A 21,439-nucleotide genomic window follows, 5' to 3' on the forward strand; every position below is an offset into this window, starting at 1 on the left:
AAAAGATGCTTGTGGGTAGAGAAATACAAAGTAAATGGACAATGCAGATCTGATGGCATAGAAAGAAGCTCATTTTCTGTTTTGGAGAGAAAAGCCATTAGAGAGTTTTGTCTGCTGTTCTAAATTGCCAGCTATTGGTGTAGCCAATCAAGAAGGGCAAGTCTGCCTCCTCGCGAGTAATCTTTGCTGCTCCTATCTTTTTTCTGCCTTACGTGTTTTTGGATGAGGTGCAGAAGGCCATTCCTCTTCCTCATCACTGACTGGCTACAGCCGCATGCTTTCCCCACTTGAAGCCTTAGGGCTGTCCTGCTACAGCTGTGCTTCAGTCAAATCATTTTCAGACAGTTGCTTGGAGCCGTTGACCAACTCCCCTCCTGACATGCCTGGAACTGGTTCATTTTTCTCCAGTCGTGACATCTGGAGAAGTTTCTGGGGAAGCATCCGGGAAGTCATCACAGGGCAACATGCAGATTAAAGATAATAATAACGGTTTAACAGAACCCAACTCAATCTGAGGTCACAATCCAATTCATAAAGAATAACATTAACCAACATTAACCATCAGAGCTCGCCTAACCACGTGGCCCAAATGCCTGAGGGAACAGCCTGGTCTTTCGTGCCTTATGAAAGACTAATACGATTGGGGCCATCCTAATCTCAGGAGGGATCCTATTCCATAGGGCAGGCACTGCCACAGAAAAGGCAATATTCCAGAATCCAACAACATGGCCTTGTTTAATGGGAAGAATACGGAGCATGCCCTTCCTGCTAGATCTGGTGGGGCGAGCAGAGACGAGGGGAGAAAAGTAACCCCACAAACAGCCTGGCTGTTTGCTATGGAAGTCTTTATAGGTGGCAACGAGCATCTTTGAATCTCACCCACAAGCCTGCAGGGAGCCAGTGCAGCTTGCAAAACAGTGCAGTTATGCGGCCATAACAAGAAACACCTAATTTATCTGTGCTGCTGCATTTTAGACCAGCTCTAGCTTCCAAATGCTTTTCAAGGGCAGCCCCATGTAGAGTGCATCCTGGTAACTTAAACTGGAAATGACTAAGATGTCGGTCAATATGAGCAAGATGAACCAGTCTGGAAAGTAGTGCAATTGGTGTACAAGGTGAATCTCCGTGTAGATGTAAAATAAGAGTGGGGAGATAGTAGATCCCTTAGACACCCCATACAGTGGGAGCCTCCAGCTCAGTCTCTCTCTGTCCATCCTGGAACTGGCACCAGGGAAAGTGGGAGATCCATCATAACTCTGGGCCTCCCGCTCACATCTAAGTGAGCCCAGACAGAAAGATGCCATGAGTGACGCTATTGCAGACCACTGAAAATTCGAGGAAGACTAACATAGATTAGCCTGCCTGATGCTATCAGTCTGTGAGATCAGTGCTGTCTCAGTATCCCGGCCAGGATTGAATCTTGATTGTCTGGTTTCTGAAACATAATTAAGGGAAATGTACTTCAAGTAATTCAAGTGATATTCTTTTTTTAAAAAAAAATACAGTACATTCACTTTGGTATTACGTTCGTATTTGATGATTAGTTGGACGATGTGACTCACCACAACTCCAATAGACACGTTACAAATACTTGAGTTTAACAGAATTAAATAAAGGAATAAAAAGGCAGTAGAAAGTGGTAATGATTTTCTATTTATTATCAAATACCCTGAATGGTTTACAACAATCTGTTTAAAAAATCATAAAAAAATAAATGAAATAAGCACTGTTAAAAACAGTCAGTTAAAAAGAACAGGCCATGGAATGTTAAGAACTGGGAAAAGTCAACATTAAAAAAAAGGATTTAAAGAGGATTGTTAGGGATAACATTGTTTACCCTAACTGGTTTGGGTAAAAATAATATATATGGTATCATGGTTTGTTAGTTAAAGTGTGTGTAACTTTAACAGCAAGAATGTAATTAAGGGTGTGGTTGTAAAAGCACTATATAAGAAGCGAGGCAAATGCAGCTCTCTCTCTCTCTGGCTTACTGATCCCTAATTACTGGATGGATTGATGACTGCGTTCTTGTAGGAGTGTTGATTTTTCTCAACGGAGAGAAGATAAGATTGGACTGATTTATAGTAAGTGTACTGACATTGGCTATTCAACACGGACTTTGCAAATAGAGTATCCCTGACAAGACTTGACTAAAATTGATATATGACTAATGGACCGTTATTTGACTTTGCTATAATTCTTAAATGGAATAAACTATATTTTTGATAGCACAAGCGTATCTGTATTTTTATTGCGTGTTAACTAGAAAACTTATCTCACACATTTACCTGTCTTCCTATCTGACTTCGCTGCACGTTCTGTTTAGTTTGTTTTCCTTAACACCCATTGGGGAATCCAGGCTTAACAAGGATATCTAATCAACTGATACTGGGACCTGATGTGTCACAGAAGAGTGATTATTCCTCAGAATAGGGACGACTGTGGAGATACCTCACCTGCATATTGCCACCAAGCAGCAATCTGCACGTAGAAAGTAGCATTGCAGCATAGGCACACACAAACACAAACTTTTAATAAAAGATAGAGGAGCAAAGACAGAAGCCATCATGGCAATAGATAGTTAAAAATCATGCAGCTAAAATGTTCAAAGTGAAAATACTTAGGAGTAAAACAATGCCTTCATCTACCTTCTATGCTTTCAGAGTAAGCCAGTGTCATGCCTTCCTAGGGGAAATAATTGTTGAAAGAGGAGAAAGCCTCTGGAGAACAGCATGACAGGTATCAAACAACTGGACCTCTTTTTTTTTTTTAAAGACTTTTCAATAAGTGAGAAGAGTCTCTACCTTGTAGTCCACCTGCCTAACCACTTGGCAGGGGTATCCAGAGGAGAGCCTCTGAAGGTGACCTGCATTTTATCATTCTGAAGGGATTTCAGTTATACTTTGAGGAAGAGTGGAGCCAAAAACAGTCCTCTCCTTTAACTATTCTTGCCAGAATAACATTGAATTGGAAAGCAGTCAGCATTGATTAGAGGTCAGTAGGTGATTAGATTTAGCCTAAATATCAAAGCTCCAGTACACTTTAAAATAGCTGTGGCATTTAGAATATTCCAAAATATACATACTTGTAAGTAAATCCAGTTAAGCTCTGTTATAAATATTCTAAGGCCATAGTCTCACTAAATACAAAGTTAATAATGGGTAGCTTATTACATGTGTGATATTAAAACCTTGATCTTTAGCTGGATGAAGGAATTTTTTTGCTTGATTTTAAGCCTCGGGGTTTATATTTTGGTTACAAAAGCTTTCTGCAAGAAAAAATAACATAAATAATGGAAAGGGATGTGAAAAAAAATCATAATTGCTGTAATTATCTTTGTTTCTAAAGAATTATGAACCTTATTGGTAATGAATCTTATACATTTCAAGAGTTTAATAGTTCTGGAAGATAATATAGATTTGTGTTTCCAATCCCTAGGTGCAGCCCACTACCGGGCTGTGGCCCATTCAGAACTGGGCCACACAAGTGGTGGGCCAGCGCACATGCACGCACAGCTCAACTTGCATGAGTGATGGGCTGGCGCATGAGCAGAGCTCAACTTGTGCAAATTGAGTTGCATGTGTGCATGCCATCCCGCCGCTTGCACAGTCCACTTCCCCTCTTCCCTGCCCCTGGGCTGGGCCACCAAGCCATAAAGATTGAGGAACACTGATATAGATTACAAGAACTGGAAGTCCAAATTCCATGTATATGTGAAATTTAGAACTACTGTATATTTTGCTTTGCATTCATGAAATCAGAATGGAACATGAATATCATGTGTTTGGTACACCTTCATAAGGCATGTCTTCAAAAGCCCCTATACTACCATTGTTTGCACTTTTCTGAACCCTTTCTACCTGTCAGACTTGTATGTACAATGTGTGGTTTCATCAGTACTGAATAGAGAGGAATAATGGCATTTTGTGACTTTGATACAACCTCTGCCTGCTAATTCAGCACCAGGTAACAACAGCCCTTATAGCAACTGTCTTACAGTTCTGACTCGTGTTCTACTTGTCACTGACCATGCCATGAGTCCCCCGTCTTGTATATGTGTCCTGTATTTTTCTGAAGTGTGGTAGTTTTCATTTCTCCCTGTTAAAGGACATTTTATCCCTCTCAGTCCAGTCTTCCATCCCATTAGATTAGACTGCCGTGCTGGAATGTTGGCCAGACCTCCCAATTTTATGTCACCCAGAAAGCTAATAAGGAGCAACTCATTACGATCTTCTGAGCCTCAGAATTGATCCTTACAGAACCTTACTAGTTACAACTTTCCAACTCAACATAGTGTATCATTAATTCTGACTCTCTGTGTGCAGTTAGGTAGCAGTTGTGAACCACCTTACTGTAATGTCATTCAAATCACGCTATGATAGCTTGTCAGGAAGAATGACATGTGGAACCTTATCAAGAGCTTTGCTGAAATCAGGTTATATTCACTGCCTTTCCCTAGTCTAGCATTCAGCCACAAAAAAGACATGATGAATAATCTCAATGCAATAATTCTACCCTAATTCATGCTGATTAAAACAGAGATTCTCTCTAATTGCCATTATAAAGAAATTGTGATGAGCATCTTGAATCTCGTTGTGGGACTTCCGGTTTGGGTCTCTTCAGCAACAGACCGAAATCTGCGATCGTGCGCAGTTTCGATCTGTGCTCGCCGCTTTAGCGTCCCGATCCTTTGGAATCGGGGCTGAAGCCACCCCGTAGAGGTGGTGAAGAGGGGGGAGATTCCTAGCCGAGTGGAGGGGAGCTGTATCTCTCCTCCTTGGCTGGTCTAAACTCCCTTCCCAGAAGGTGGTTGCAGTGGTGGTCATAAATGGCCACCTTAAAGAAGAACCCGACTGGATAAGATTGTGCAGGAGAAAGACAAAGAGGAAAGCAGGACAGACCAGGCTAAACAACAGAGAACATCTAAGCAAGGTCCCCTGAATCTAAAAGTACCTAGAGGGATACTTCTGAAAGAAGATCTTTAAGCGGCGAAGGAGAGAGAAAAGGAGGTTAAAAACCCTTTTTTTACCTTTATATTGACAATTACAAATGGTATGGAAAGAAATTTATATTAATCTATTTTGACACTAATAGGCAACCTTAAGCTGAAATCTAAGTGTCAAAAGGAGAATAAAGATTTTTTCTTGGTCATTTTAAAGCCCTAAAAAGGAGAAGAGTGGAGGCAAAAGGGTGGGACTTGGAATAATGGAAAAATGGAGTGCCACCTGGAATAATAAAGAGGATTAACAGTGAAACTTTGAAAAGACTCCTGAGGATACATTGTAACCGAAATCTTATTAAAAGATACAGTAACCAATGGAAAGGGAAAGGAAAGGAAAGAAACAAGAAGGGACAGTCTGGGATCATTTGGTGATGATCATTTGGTGATAAAAAAGAAGTTTTTGGTATTGGTTTTTTCTTTCTTTTTCTGGTTTTACTTAAAGTCAATCGGGTGGTTGTTCAAAAGTATTTAAAATGCCATCACTCCTGGAGGAATTGAAGATGAGTTTTAAAAAACAGCAAGAAGATACAGAAAGGAGAGGAAGATCCTTTGGCTTCATATTTGAATTTTTTGAAATGGAGATCCTGAACTATGAAAAGCAAAAGGAAAAGCTTCAAGAGCAAGAAGAAGGGCGGGACAAAGAAGAAGCCATTTTCAATGATCAAATAATGCAAAGTGTGGTAATAAGGGGAAAAAGGGGGAAAGGAGTTAAAAGTTTGAGATCAAAGGGAACAGCCAAAAAGAAAAATAGTCTGAAAAAGAAGTATAATAGCAAGGAGAAGCAGAAAAGAAAACTACAGAAGGGAAAATTAGAGAGAGAAGGGTATAAAAAAGGGATGAGAAAAAGGGGGGAAAGATAGAAAGGGAAAGAATTTATGAGGGACAAAAACAGGAAATAAAGAAAAAGGGGAAACGTACTAAGATTAAAGGTATTTGCTCAGCTAGAAAACACAGAGACAATAGTTAAATTTAGTTAAAAGTGAGGATTCTGCAGAGGTACAAAAGATAGGGTTGTGACAGTAGAATACTGTGATGAGTTAGAAATGAAATAAGTAAATCTATGAGGTAAAACTGTATTGTTATGTAATGGTATGTTTATTTATAATTAATGCAATAATAAAGAAGAGAGGGAAACATTGCAATTGTTTCTAAAGATTGATAAAATATTGAAAAGAAATGTGAAAAATTTATAAAGGAATTTATATCAGTCATTAGAATGAATTTGAATAATTATCTTGCTTATTAATAATAAATAATGTTTTAGATAAAACTATGACTATCCAATGGTATGCTTATTAACAGTTAAGTAATAATGAAGAAGGGAGGGAAACATTTCAATTGTTCTCAAAGATTGATAGATATTGAAAAGAAACATGAAAGATTTACAGGGTTCATACCAGTACTAGAATGATTTTGAATAACTATTTTGTTTACTAATGTTTTTATATATATATATATATATATTGTTTTTGCTGTGTTTTTAGAATTTTTCTTTTTACATTTTCAAGGGGAAGTACCAAGCAAAGTCTGAATGATGAGATCTACATGATATAAAATAGATATTAGAAATTTGAATGTTATAATTTTAGAATGCACAAATTCAATGTTTAATGAGATTTCATATGATAATAACAATAAGATTTAAAGGTGTTGCACTTCGATTGGCAATCATAGGGGAAATTTTGCTTCTTAAGAATGTTGGAAGAGAACATATGAAATTGTAAACAAGACAGACAAAAGCATAAGTACAATGAATAAAAAGATAGAGAAATTTAGGTAAAAGAAATACAATTGAATAAGAAGAAATGAGATAACCATAAAAGAAAATTAAGAAAAGTAAAGGGAGAAATAGTGAGAAGTTGGAAAAAGAGTAATAAGATATGAAGTTGAATACATAAGATGAACAGGCATATGAAATTATGTCTGTATGGAAATGTGATAACCCGGAATGATGCTGTACTCAAATAAGATGTTTTATTTGTTTTGTTAAAACTCAATAAAACTTTATTTTAAAAAAAAGAAATTGTGATGGCTGGGAAATAGTAACCACATATTTTATTATTGTAGGGTCCATGGTTCCATTTTCCATGAGAATTTTGCATGCAGAACTTCAACAGTATCTTGGAAGTCCTCAGGAGTCACTTGATAGACTACACAATATGAAAACAATCTGCACAAAGGTAAATGTTTCTTTATACAGCCCATGAAATATTTAAGGTAAAGCAGATGTTTAAGACTAAACTCTTAGAATTCTCAATGGTTGGAAGTGTTGACTGAGGAATTCTGGGAATCCAATTCTGGAGCCCAGATTGGCAAAGCTTGATTTATGACCTTGCTCGGAACAAACATCAAATTTCAACTATACATGTGGAAATACGATGCAATGGTACTTGCAACGTTTGGGGGAAAGCCTAAAGGGAGCTGTCTTTTCTAGCTTCTTGTGATAATGCTTTTTCTTTGCAGCCTGACTGATAACCAGAATATGAGTGCTGGTGATTCTATTTTGTTTTCACCTGATTTCTGGACCATACATAGAATGGCAAACAGTAAATTTCACTGAGTGAATCTGAGTTTCTAGCACCCTCTTTATCCACATCATGGACATTTCTTTAATCTTTCATTGATGTTTTAATATATTAAAAGACAACCCCCCTCCCAAATATTTCATCTTTTCCTTATAGGAAAACCATTAGATAAAGTTAACCTTTGATTTGGATAAAGTGACATCAATATGAAGATGAGGCCTAGTTATACATCTCTGCCCTAAACCAAATGGGAGAAATCCTGGAGGTTGTTAAATCCTGGTGAAGAGATATAGATTCAACCCAAGATGGAAGAGCTCTTAATTCAGAAATCTGCCAGTTTCAGGTTTATATCAACTTTGCCTTTGGATATGGTTATGCTCTTCCTTGAGGAGCACGTTCTTAGGTTTGGGGTTCTCCTGATCTCACGGCTCCTGCTTTGGGAGCAAGTGAAAGACCTGTACAGCTAGTACAGCACTAGGAGTGGCCTTTCTCAGAGTGGGGGCAGTGAGGACAATCACTTGTACATTGAAGCTGCCCTTAAAAGAACTTATATATGCTTATGTATCACACACATTGCTGCTGTGTGTCACCATCGCTACAGGAACTACACAGAATGCCAGTTACTGGATACTGAGTACAGTTTAGGATGCTAATGATCATCTAGAGCATTCCATATGCCTTAGAAGCGGGGTAGCCTGGAGATTGTTCAGTTTGGTTGAAATCTGCCTCTCCGATGTGTGCAGAAAGAACAATCCCTGCTGAGGACCCCCATTTATTAGCACATCTGACCAAAGAGGACACAAAAGGGATTGTCTTTCTGCACACATCGGAGAGGCAGATTTCAACCAAACTGGACAATCTCCAAGCTACACCAGTTCTAAGGCATATAGAATGTTCTAGGTGATCATTAGCATTTCTCTTCAGAGTACTTTCAAATTCAACTACAGGTAGTCATTGACCACAGTTGCGCCCGTAATTTTTATTGCTAAGCAAGACAGTTGCTAGGTGAGTTTTGTCCCATTTTACGACCTTTCTTGCCACAATTGCTAAGTGAATCATTGCAGTTGTTACATTAGTAACAAGGTTGTTAAGTGAAATTGGCTTTGCTCATCAGAAGGTCATAAAAATGATCACATGAATCACGGGACATTGCAACTGTCATAAATAAATGCCAGTTGCCAAGCCTCCAAATTTTTTTTAGGGAGGGGGGGGGGGGGGGGGGGGGGGGGGGGGGGGGGGGGGGGGGGGGGGGGGGGGGGGGGGGGGGGGGGGGGGTTGGGGGGGGGGGGGGGGGGGGGGGGGGGGGGGGGGGGGGGGGGGGGGGGGGGGGGGGGGGGGGGGGGGGGGGCCGGGGGGGGGGGGGGGGGGGGGGGGGGGGGGGGGGGGGGGGGGGGGGGGGGGGGGGGGGGGGGGGGGGGGGGGGGGGGGGGGGGGGGGGGGGGGGGGGGGGGGGGCGGGGGGGGCCGGGGGGGGGGGGGGGGGGGGGGGGGGGGGGGGGGGGGGGGGGGGGGGGGGGGGGGGGGGGGGGGGGGGGGGGGGGGGGGGGGGGGAGGAGGGGGGGGAAAAAAAAAAAATAAAAAAATGCATGATCACGGGGATGCTGCAATGGTTGTAAGTGTGAAAAACGGCTATAGGTCACTTTTTCAGTGTGGTAACTTTAAACAGCCATTAAAGGAATGATTGTTACTCGAAGACTACCTATCCTTGCTATTGGAAGCATGAGTGGTCCTTCCCTTTCTGGCTGATGATTTTTACTATTTAGGGACTCGGAAGGTCACCACAATCCTTTTATCCTAGGCCAGTCCGCTATTTCTTTGCTGCTTTGGGATTAAATTAGTGGTTTGTTCTAGGCTAAGTAATGGAGGGATGCTATACTTTTTTCAGACTGGATTTCTGGAGGAGAAGGTTGGGAAGCTTCCCGGGTGTGTGTTTATGTGCACATTTACACGTGTGTATAGTTTTTTTGCCCAACCAATGAAAGTGTTGAGGTGCTATTACAGAAACAGCGATGTTGAAAGTGGAGGGGTGGGGCAGATTTTTTGCTAGGGTTTTCAAATTGATCAGAGCGTCCGTGAGAGTGGGAAACTTTGAGAGACAAACCACTCTCAATTTCACCTCTTAAATCTTCCAATCTGTTTTCTTCCTTATTATGTGACTGAAATTTAAAAAAAAAAATAGCAAAAAGATCTGAGATGGGGTTGTGTGTGTGTGTGTGTGTGTAGATTTAGGGGTTATGTTGAGGGTGGAAATAAGAGTGGCTTCCCCTTCCTAGAGGCCTCCTACCCTCATTTCTTCCTCCTTTGAGGAAAATAAATTAGAATTGGACATCTGCAAATCAACTATTTTTTTTCACCAAATTACAAGAAACACAATATTAGGGTGCTGCAAATAAGGTGCCGTGAGAATGTCTTCTGAGCTTTTCTCCCCAGTTTTTCCTCTGTTGGGAAGGAGACTGCTACACTCTGCTGTGGAAGAAAACAGCAGAGCTTTTATTTTATTCAGGAGTTCAGGGATCTATTCAGTGGCCTTCAGGGATGCTTTTCTAATTATTAAGGTGTTGCTGGTAGAAGAATGCTGAACATTTACAAGGAAGCTTTGCTCATTGGTTTTATTTTTGTGTGTGAGAGAGACTTTTTTTTTAATTGTGAGGAGCAATCTCGCAAGAGAATTCAGAGAGAGTGTTTAATTTTTAAAGAGTGACACGCTAGGCACGGGAAAAAGAAAACATACTGTATTTCTGTATGTCCTTGTTATTCTAGCTGGTATGGGAGTTGGCAGAGAGAGAAGAAGAGAAAATGAAGCTGACCAAATGTGTTCTGTAAAAAAACCAGGCACAGGAAAATCAAGAGAGCAGTTCCTGAGGCCACGTTGGAGGACTTTTCTCTTTAGGAGAGCTGCTGCTTGCAACAGCCCTAGCAACAAAGGCTATTTAGTGAATCTTCTCTGACCCTGTTGTTGTGGGCTTCAGAGCTATCACAAGATCTGGGTGCTACAGCTGTTGGCAGATATATTCTTATAAATATACAGAACATCTTTTTCAGTTTCATTTTCCCCTCATGGCAGTTGGTTATAAAAGTCAGATTCTGTCCATTTTGCTCAGACAGAAGAGACCTGGCAAAGGCCTTCCCTGTTAGTATAATCTTACGTTGGGCCTTTCTCTCTCCTTAAGCACAGATACGAGGAAGACCATCACTGCAATTAAATAATTCCACCCACCCACTAGAACCAAGTGGAGAGGAAGCCATTGGTTACCTCGCTTAGATTTGGAGGCATGAACAGACCATCTCCCTGTCCAGAACATGAGTCTGCAATCTATTGCCTCTTTGTCCCAGTGGTGCTTTTAAAAGGCAACTGGGCTTTCCTAGGGGTGTTTTTTTTTCCCTTGAAAACATTTCACTTCTCATCTAAGAAGCTTCTTCATTTCTGACTAAATGGTGGGGGAATGGAAGGATTTATATTCTTTGCCGTCATCTGGTTGTTAAGCACTCCGAAGAGTAATTGAGGCCAGTTGGAGATGTATCTGTACCCTTAGGGTCACCTGAAACAGAGTGCAGTTGTGTGTGGAACCTTCTTGGGATTGCTGAAAGAACTGCATTGGAAACAGGAGATAGATAGGTGGTGGTATGCCCTCCCCATTTGTTCAATTTTAACATAGTTGGCCTCTTTGGTCCCTCTTTCAAACCAGTGGTCCCCTCTGTCCAGAATGTCAACTCTTGGGATGAGAAGAGAAATGTTTCAGAGGGGGGGAAACCCAAATCTAGTTGTCTTTTTGAAAAGCACTTTTGGGACAATCGTGACCTGGATGACTGAGAATCTCCATAGAAATGATGTCTCTCTCTGGCCTTCTGTTTTGGGGGATGAAGCATGGGATTGATGTGGCCTGAGAATGTGTCCTTGATGCCATTGTGTCATTAAGATTGTTTTTTCTCACCCTAAATTAGTGTCAGACTTCACTCCCGAGCATGAAAATAAATCCCAGCTCATTGGAAATGCTGCTCCATATTTTAGAGCTCTAAGAGCAGGCATTTCACAGATTAATATGGCTAGATAAAGAATTTCAATGCAAGGAAGAATGAAGTTATATCTATATCTATTGCAGTTCACAACAGTCAAGGCTTGTGTGCGTCTCTCTCTCTCTCTCTCTCTCTCTCTATCTATCTATCTATCTATCTATCTATCTATCTATCTATACATATATATACGTATATGTAATGTATATATGTATATATTGCTCCGGGATTTAAATCCTAAGGTTTTTCTTCCTGCCTTCCCAAATCAACAAATATTCCACCTCTCTTTCTTTGCATGTTTATATAACAGTGCTGTCTGGCTTGAGAATCATAGCTTCCTGCCTTCCAGAAGGTTTCAGCCTTTATTATTAGTGATCTCATTAGAAGATAGGGATGATTAGAAAGGATGGTACAGAAGCCGCATCATTTCTTCTCATCATCAGAGAATCAAGTAAGCAAGTTCAGTCTGCTGAACCCTTGTAAAAGCTTATTATCCTCAGTTAGACTTTGCAGATGATTTGCTGATGCTTATCTCTAAGCACTAGACATTTGTCTTTGCTTTCCTTTTGTTGATTTCATATATCATCCCACAGCAATCACTGTGCAGAGCATGAGTATTTATCCTACATCTTTCACAAGAATAATGCTGTGTATATAAACGCATTCATTCAATATATTTGGTTTCTCTGCAATCTCCTTATTCTAATTTATGCTGCTTTAGTTCTCATAGTGCCTTGCAATCCAGATGTCTTGATGACTTTTTGGGGAGGGGGCATACAGAAAAAGTACTCTGTTGACTTTAATGTTTTTACCAATTATATATTCAGTTTTTTCACTTCTTTGGGATACACTTTGTGCCAGTGTATGCTAAAAGGGTTGCTTTCTGAAGAATATACTTTGCATTTTATATTTTAAATCTGTTTATATGCTAGAACAATGGTGGCTAACCTTTTTTGGCTCCCGTGCCAAAAATTGTGCATGTGTTTGTGTGTCAGCACCCAGAAGGCAATTCGTGCTGGGACCCCCACACACAGACACCCTGCGCATGCCCCCCCCACGTGCTATGCATCTCTGTGCATGTGTGTGCGATCCCCTGCATGCCAGGCATCTCTGCGCATGAACACACATCTTCCATGCTCTCTTGTCCCCCCCCCCTGCGTATGCGCACCAGATACCCAACAATCAGCTGTCGGGCAGTGGCGTGCGTGCACATGCGCAGTGGGGTTCTTCCGGGAGACCTCTTGCATGTCAGCAGAAGTGGCTCTGCATGCCACTTCCAGCATGTGTGCCATAGGTTTGCCATCACAGGACTAGTACAAACTTGTAGCATATCCTTCCTATTGTTTTCTTCAAAGTTTTCTTAGCATCCATTTTTGTCTCATAAAATGTGAAGCTTTGCCTGTAGATTTAGGAGAAAATATGTGCATCCTTTCTATTAAGTATTTAGCTATAGGCTTTACCTGGACAATTATCTCTGGGGGGAGAAAAAAGTATCGCATAGCCTTCAGTACAGCCACTTGGGGATTTGGGTGTTTTACTTTCATTTGGACCACTGCTCTTCCTAACATAGATCAATATATTTTTGTCCTGGAGAGCCAGCTTAGTAGGGGATTGTGTTCTAGCTAGCCAAAGCTGAAGCTTCGATGTTATTTTTTTTTTCTCCAATTCACTTTTGTGAAAAATGTATTCTTAAATCTAGCTGGGATTACTTAAAGACTGGTATTGGGCTAGAGTATAGTCTAGCAGCTGCAGAGATGTTGAAGGGTGGAAGAAAGGAATGTAAAGGCAGAAACTATGAATTGATTTTGGCCTTCCAGGGATTATTGTGGCACATAGTTCCTGCTTCCAAAAGAACAGTCTTTGGGTGAATAGCAGTTGGTTTAAAATAGTCTGTGGAGCATATATTAGATCGTCCTTTTCCCTGCCACACTAAAGAGGCATAGTCAGCTTAATCATTTGAAGTATAATTGGTACTTTCTGTAAGATTATCAAGCCAATGGTAAGACAATCTAGATTGCATATACTTGAATTACAGCTGTAGTGTTTAGTCATTTAGTGAGTTGGTTAATTACCTTAAAATGCTTTAATCAGGAGCACCTTTTACTTGCTTAATCAAGCAACAAATTTTAATGTTTGATTGTTAAATACTTTTAAAAGAGAGGAGGCACTGCTTTTCTTCGAGGATTGGCAAATGCCATCTCCCTTGTGTAGGACTCCTTCCAGAAAGACCTATATAGGACCATATCCTTCCCTTCTTCTGTCTCATGTTGTTACATTCTTTCCCAATAAGGAACAAAGAATCAGTGCCTTTGAATTTTAGACTGCCTTCTTTGAACAGAGGCAAGCCTTTTGCTGGTATCATATTTATCTAAAATAAAATAACATGAAGATGATCCTTTGATAGCACTATATGCTTAGTTAAGTTGAATGAACTTGCCTAGAAAGAAAGAATTATGCAGTGCTCTTAATTGGAAGCTGCAGTATCAGTCATCTTGGCAAATCAGAGAGATTGGCACAGAAATTCAGTGCCTTGTATGTCCCGATCAGCGGAAATTATTAGCTAATTAAATTATAAGCAGTACTTTAATAAATCCCATTCAGTCGTCTTTGGACAGAGTATTCCACAATGATGACTTCAGATATGAGAGCATTTGGGGCAACAGAATAGAATGGACACCTATCTTTTATTAGAGATAGATGGCTTGGGCGCAATCTTTATCTTGCTCTATGTGGATTTTGTTTTAATCAGAAGAGTTATCAAGCAAGCTTTGCAGTGTTGAAGGAATTGTGGTTTAGCTAAGAATGAACCCCCTAAATTTGCCAAATCCATAGTATTACTAGCTAGAGAAAAAACATTTGAAGAAACGCACCCAAGGAGTCAGGGTAAACACTTCATTTATTTCATTGATTTTAGTTGAGGTGACTCCTGATTGGATTCCAATTCATGGGTAAGTAACAGGGGTAGCAACATTAAATCCTCTTTCTTCTGACATCCAAATCTATTCTAGAATTGTGGGGATGTTCCAGAAGAATGAATACAGTAGTATGGGAATGGCAAGGGAAAATTTAGGGAAAAAATTCTCTCTTCCTTTTCTACTTCCACCAGTTTGAAGCATTGTTAGATTGCATTTTCCCCATAAAGAAAACAAGTTTTGTACACAGAGCAACTGGTTGCACATTATTGTGGCAAGGACCAGAGCTCTTTGGTAAAATAAGTGCAGTGTGAACAGAAGGCATCTTCAATTAATGTCAGCTACCAGGACTGAGGAAACATTCTGCTTATTAACCTTCAGAGCTCCTGCCTGCCACAAAATGCAACTTCCTCTGTCTCTATTTTCTTCTTCTTTTGCCAAAGATTTTAGACAGTGGTGTGGCGAGGTAATTTTATTCTCTGCATTTAATAGTTTTATGGATTATCCAGTCACCCAGCTTTACAGTGGACACGAGGAACATAGTAAATATTTCTTCTTCATTATGCCATGCATTTTTCTTGTTTGTCCATTACAAGGACACTTGTAATGCACTTTTTAAATAAGCCTTGAGTTTTTAAGCATAAACAAAAGGAACACACTCTGTGCTCTTTTGCATTTAATTCACTTTCTTATTGCTGCTTGTTACTATAGATGTAAATGTAGAAAAGACCAATCACATTTTTTAAAAAAAACTAGACTTGGGGAGTTCCCATCTGAGAAAAATAATGGATGGGGTGATATGGAAGAGGCATTTAAAATCATGTGTGGCGTGGAAAAGTAGATATACAGAAGATTTTTTTCCCCCTTTACACAGTGTTAGAAGTTCAGGTTCTATATTGAAGCTAAACATGAGCAGATCCAGGATCAATGAACAAAAGCATTGTTCTGTGTAATGCATGACTTTCAGAATTGATTTCTGTCAGATGTAGTGATGGCCACTGCAGTGAGGAGATTTTAAACAGAAACCAGGCAGAACCAGGCCCGACTTGGTTGATCTCAAAAAGCTAAGCAGAGTCTCTCCTGGCTCAAAGTTGGACACATCTAATTGCGTCTATGTTCATGAAATCACTAAAAGTCAGAGAAATTCATTGACGATAGGGCTGGTCATGACGACTGGCTTAGATAGCTCTTACTATCTTCTAAGTTATGCCCATCACCCCTCAATATCATGATTGAAGGGGAGCCTTAAAGGCAGTGTTTTCTCTTCCCAAGTGTACCTGGCTACCATTAGGCTTCATATTGTTCTTTAAAAGAAGATAGATATTCGATACATAGACATGGACATATAGATATAATTGCCTAGCTGGCAACCCCAGACTACATAGGTTACATTGTCTGTCTGTCTGTCTGTCTATCTTTGAAAACAGATAAAGGGAAGAATGATGTTATAAGGGTTGCATTTGCCTTTAACAAAGTAGAATGCTTGGTTTCAGAGTTGTTTGAACTATACTCCAAAAAATGGATATTTAGACTGGGAAGAATGTGGAGGAATAAGACAAGATACTTTTCCTTTAGATGGAACTTCTCTCCTTTCTTAAACATGTAACTGAAAAGTGTTCCTTTGTGTTTGTCCACAACCACAAATTCCAAACCCTTGATACTTAAAAGGCAGAAGTACTAGGCATTGTATATAGCCAGCAGGAAGCTTGATTCACGGAGTAGTCGCTATTTATATTTCAAGATTTTCAAAACAGTTGTTCAATCATTTATTTATATTTACATACAAAAGATTAACGAGCCAGAAATGCCCTTGTCAAAGGAGTATGTCCTTAAGGAAGCTGCCCATTTTTGATGTTTACCTAGAAGAAAACCAGCTACTGAATTTTGAGGTATATATTTGTGTCCTGTTTAGTAAGCAACACCTTTTGATATTGCTGCTCCAACCTATCCTGAACATGAAAAACATCCCAAAGAGTCCACTTTTTAATTTTAATATTAGAATTGCTCTGCTCTCTCTTCAGCCCTTTTCTGTTTCTTCTGAGCTTCTTGATTTACTGTTGCCTCCCCCATCAAAGAAAGCTGTTCGCCATCTCATCCTTGATAAAAAGAAAATCACTGATATCAGTAGCTGAAAGTTGAAATAGATCAGCACTGCTGCTATCTAATAGCTATATACCCTTACATTAGCTTGCTAAATAGTTGCTTCTCTGATCTCCTCCCATCTTCTCCCGAGCCAATGGCATGCAGTGGCAGATGTATAATAACTTGGCCATAACTTGTGTTGTGCATTAAAAATGAGAATTCGATTGGGGTCAAGAAATGGATTGAGATGCAAGTAGCCACGTTGAATTTCTGCCAACTGCTCCTTCTTACCTATTTGAAATGATGTGGTTGTGCAGGTTGCACTCCTGAAGATGATAAAATAACCAGCTTGCTTGGGCAACTAATCACTAATTGGCGGGGGTGGGGGAAGCGCAGCGGTTAATAAACTATCAGAAGCTTTGAATTCCAGAAGTATCACTGCTGCCACCTCCAGTCAGTCTTGGAGAACCACTTACAGTAGGCATAGCTGGTAGCATCTTGAAGTTCAAAAGGCAATTACTGTATTCTGTTGTCTCCTCAATGCTTATGGGAGGTAAGCTTAAGAATGAACTATGCTTCCACGCCGCTGGACGATGTTTTGAAATCATCTAAGTAGTCCAAGTACAGTGCTTTTATTCAAGCTTGCAACAAGTTGTGATCCTCCAAGCTAAATGCCGCCTCTTAGAGAAGCATTCTGAAATCTCCATGTTCTTCCAGTTCCATGCGGGCTAAGAAAATTCTTCAACAGAGAGCCAATGCCACTAGACAGTACTTTGTTTTGTTAATTCACAAGTTTATAAATCAAAACAGATTAGCGTAACTCTTAATCTACTGGCTTATTTTTCCATAAACGAACCATTTCTTTTTTTAAAAAATACACCGTTTTTGATCCTTGGTTTAAAAGCATATACATCTTGCATTTATTTCCATTCTGGAATTAAATACAGGCGGTCCCTGGGTTAAGAACGTCCAACTTAAGGACAACTTGTACTTATGAACAAGCTGTCTATTACTAAAAATGGCAGTATTCTCTTTCTCCTGTCGATGAACTGCTGACACCCCACAATGTGTTCATGAACATTGAAGCTGCACATTTTTAATATAAATATATAAAATATAAAGCCTGTTTTCAGCTGTTTATGAAAACATTAAGTGGTTCATTGGCTCAAAGGAGAACGTGGTCCACCATTTTGAGTAACAGACAGTCTATTCGCAAGCACGAGTTCCAACTTAAGTACAAATTTAAGTTAAAGAGAAGCTGTAACTCATTTTTAACGCAGGGATTGCCTGCATTGCAATACAGAAACATCCTCACATTTTCACTCTGATTAATCCTACTTATGCTGATAGATCCATTCTGTAACATACCCTTGTATCTCTTTTTTGATCTCCTGAATGTGATAAATGCTGCTGTTTGAGCTTAATGTGGGCATTATTTCCTCACTAAAGTGTTTTTCCATTGAAACCGGTCTATCAGGGCAACCTGGTCTACCCAAATAAGGGTATGGCTAGCTGACAAGAGCTGAATAGCTTGAAATGGATCTATACTAGTCTCCGTTTATTTCTTTGTCATTAAAATATGAATTCAATTTCCTCACTAGAGTTTTAAAAATGAGCATTGGTTGTCTATTCACTGCAGATTTTAGACAATTTGGAACATGGCTTAGCAGAAGATGGAAGCATGACCAACATAACACAGGAGAGCAGGCAAGGTAGGTATGCTCTTAAAACTTTTTTTTCCATAGACAGGGTGTTTGTATCACTTGCTCAGAAACACTTATAAGCTCTTACAAGATTGCTCAGAAGCAGTGCTATTGTCGTTTCTTTAGCTTTGAAGCCATGCACTCCTACTCTGCTAAATTTTGTCTTTTAATTTTATTGTTTTAATTTTATTAAATTATTATAATGATTAAATCAGTTCGTCCCTTCATATTTTGGAAAAAGAAAATGGGTGTTGTTTTAGAGTGACAGGTTTTTTATTAGAAAAAAAACATGACAGTAGGTTATAAAAAATGAGCCAAAACAGTGCTCAGTCTTTTAAAAAGTCTAGCATATTATCTCACAAAAGTTCTTCCTGGAATTGGAGGATCTTGTTTAAACCAAAAGGTTCTCTTCTGACAAGTTAATGCCTGCTATTTTTTTTCCTGGTTTTATTTTTTGCTTATTAGGTAAAACAAACAACAAAAATAGCAAGAACAAATGTACACATCAACTTTACATTAGAGCAAAGCCTGAAGTGAAAATACAATTATAAAGAAATTAAAAAAGACAGAACAAACCTCTTCAAAAAGGGACGGGGAAAGGGGGGGGGATAGGGAAAAGCATTCTAATAGTCTCCTTCACTTTTCTCCTCTTCTTTCCCCCAGATATTTTAATGCTATATTTGAAAGTCTGCAGTTATTGCTCAGTTCATGTTCTAAGACTCTTAGCTCGCCTTGCTATGTGACATGCTTTTGGACTCAGTCCAATGTCTCACAATAGGTTAGCCATTTATGTTTGTCAATAATTTCTCATCCATAAATGCTTCTTGTGCTGAGAGCTGCAGAAGTGTTTTGGGGCACACTTGGGTTTGTATCTATCCCATATTCTCAATATAGCATGTCTACATTTTAAAATCCACTTTAGCCTTAACTTTATTTATGCTACAGATATCCTTGCCAACCCAATCTCAGATGGTGTTCTTCTAACTCCTAACAGCCTTCTGTTTCTCAGCGATGCTCACTCTTTCATCCAAACCAAGCTGCAAGCTGCAAAATACAATTTTAAATAGCGTAGACACGCTCCTCCTCTTTCCTTTGCATCTTATAACACCTTATAATTAACTTGTAGTTTTTTTGCCCTATCACACAAATGTAGATGTTATGTCTCCCCTTTAATTACAGGTGAGCAAAACGAAATTCAGCCGTTTCAGAAATATCTCAAATCAAAAACAAACCCCCACAAGAGAACTACTGAAGTAATTCCAAAACACAGCAATAAATCCACACTCTGTCCGGCAATCCTGACATGGCAGTAATTCACAAGCCTCAAAGAGTTTGCTGCATGTTTTCACTCCCATTAGTCACTTTGCTTCTGGCGAATTCCACCAGCCCAGCCGTTTCCTTTTATCCACTTATGGAGCGTGTTAATTTCCCTAATTAGTCACTAGCTCGACGCCTCCTTCCTAATTGAGATTGACGTCTCAACCTCCTTCTATTTCTGACGTCAAGCCATAATTTCTCCAAGTTCTCTTCTTCACTGGAAAACTCTCGCATGTTTTCCTTGTTAGCCATTCCCGGCTGCTGCTCAGAGAAAGAACCAGAGGAGGTCGAAGGTCCTGACATCTCTATTAAATCAGGTTCATCTCTCCTTGTTAAATCCATTTCCTCATCCTGGCTACTATCCAAGTCACTAAGCAATGCCGGCTCATATTTCGCTGCCATATCCTCTTCGCTCGAACTCACATCTGCCAAAAGAGCAGATTCCAATCCCGGAGTCACAACATGTAGATGTAACCTTTTGCCACTGTGTAAATGGTGCACAATTATGAAAACAGGTATTGTCCAAAACATTCTAGGCAAGACATTCATTTTTATCACAGAAATTCTATCCGACAATGACAATTGTATTTTCTTTCATTTTAACATGTGTTTTTAACTTCACTCCATTTAATAGTTATTTTGAAATAACATACAATTATTTCCAAATATTTTACTTCTCAATTTTAAACCCATTTTATTCATCAATTCTTCTATTTTTCTGGGTTTTTTTCCCCAGTTTTCTTAGCCACTTAAGTTTAGTGGTTGTGCCCACTAGGCTAGAAAGCAGGGGACTGTGAATTCAAGTCCCACCAATGCCATGAAAGACAGATGGGTGACCTTGAGCCAGTCACTCACTCTCTCAACCCAACCTACCTCTCAGGGTTACTGTGAGGAAAATAGGAGTGGGAAGGAGTATTGTATATGTTTGCTACCTTGAGTTATTTATAAAAATAATAAAGGCAGGATACAAATTATATAAATAATATTTTTTGTCTCATGTATGTTGATTTTACAAACTGCTGATGTACCAGATTCTATTAGTTTTTCCTTTAATATTTCAATTTTCTTTAAAGGAACCAAAATAAACAAGAGAGGAGAGATTGAACATCCCTGTATTTTTCTTTTTTTGTATCACGTTTTGTTAGATTTTTATTAATAATTATTTGTGTTTTCTGTGAAATATAAATTGATCTTACCAATTTATAAAATTCTCTCCAAAGTGCATATCTTTCAAAACTTTGAAAAAAAAAAGCCCAGTTCAAATTGTCAAAAGCCTTTTCTGCATCTAAGAAAATCAGTGTGTTTTATTTTTCATTATGCTTCAGTTGAAACCTCTGCTGTTTAAAAGTAAAAATCAAACCTTCTGTTTTGTCCCATTGAAATGGAATTCTTTCCTAATCTATCAGTCAGAAAAGACTACTCTTTTCTCACTCAAAATACTAACTGGAATTTCTTTAAGTACAAATAGATATGTATTATCTTCAGTCTTGTATTAAAATGCTACTTGAAAACTTGATCTCTTGTCTTCTTCCTGACAAAGGGCACCAAGACATCCTTTAGAACATTTCTTATTCTTGCAAATCTTGAATTTAATTTATATATTTTATCAATTTCTGCCCCTGAATTTTCCTCATTCCAGTCCAAGAAGTTTGCAAAAGATTTAATAACCTTTTCTCCTAATATCTTCACTAGAATTCTCTGGAAGTGTTATAAATCTCAAATAAAGTTTCTTCTTTCTTAATTTCAAAACAGCCAAATTATCTAGCTTTCTTTCCAACTCCCTATCTATAAATTCTTACTTCCTTTCCAGAATTTCCACTTTGTCATTAATTCATTTTACATCGCCAGACACTTGTTTTACGGAGCTTTCCATCTTCTTAACTTCTTT

The 21,439-nt window shown here is 39.3% G+C and overlaps 1 protein-coding gene across 3 annotated transcripts in view; it reads left to right on the plus strand.

Annotated features, from left to right (window-relative positions):
- Positions 1-21,439, plus strand: part of TRAPPC12 (trafficking protein particle complex subunit 12) — a 78,548-nt gene that overhangs the window by 32,693 nt on the left and 24,416 nt on the right. For all 3 annotated transcript variants that reach the window (XM_087946049.1, XM_026665294.2, XM_026665295.2), the window contains 2 exons: positions 7,070-7,182; positions 18,171-18,243. In XM_087946049.1, coding sequence (XP_087802175.1) covers positions 7,070-7,182; positions 18,171-18,243 — 186 coding nt within the window. The remainder of the gene's footprint in view (positions 1-7,069; positions 7,183-18,170; positions 18,244-21,439) is intronic.

Source organism: Notechis scutatus, chromosome 1 (genome assembly GCF_049901735.1).
Source record: "Notechis scutatus isolate UNSWTSFEM ecotype Mainland chromosome 1, rNotScu1.2, whole genome shotgun sequence".
Taxonomy (NCBI): Eukaryota; Metazoa; Chordata; class Lepidosauria; order Squamata; family Elapidae; genus Notechis; species Notechis scutatus.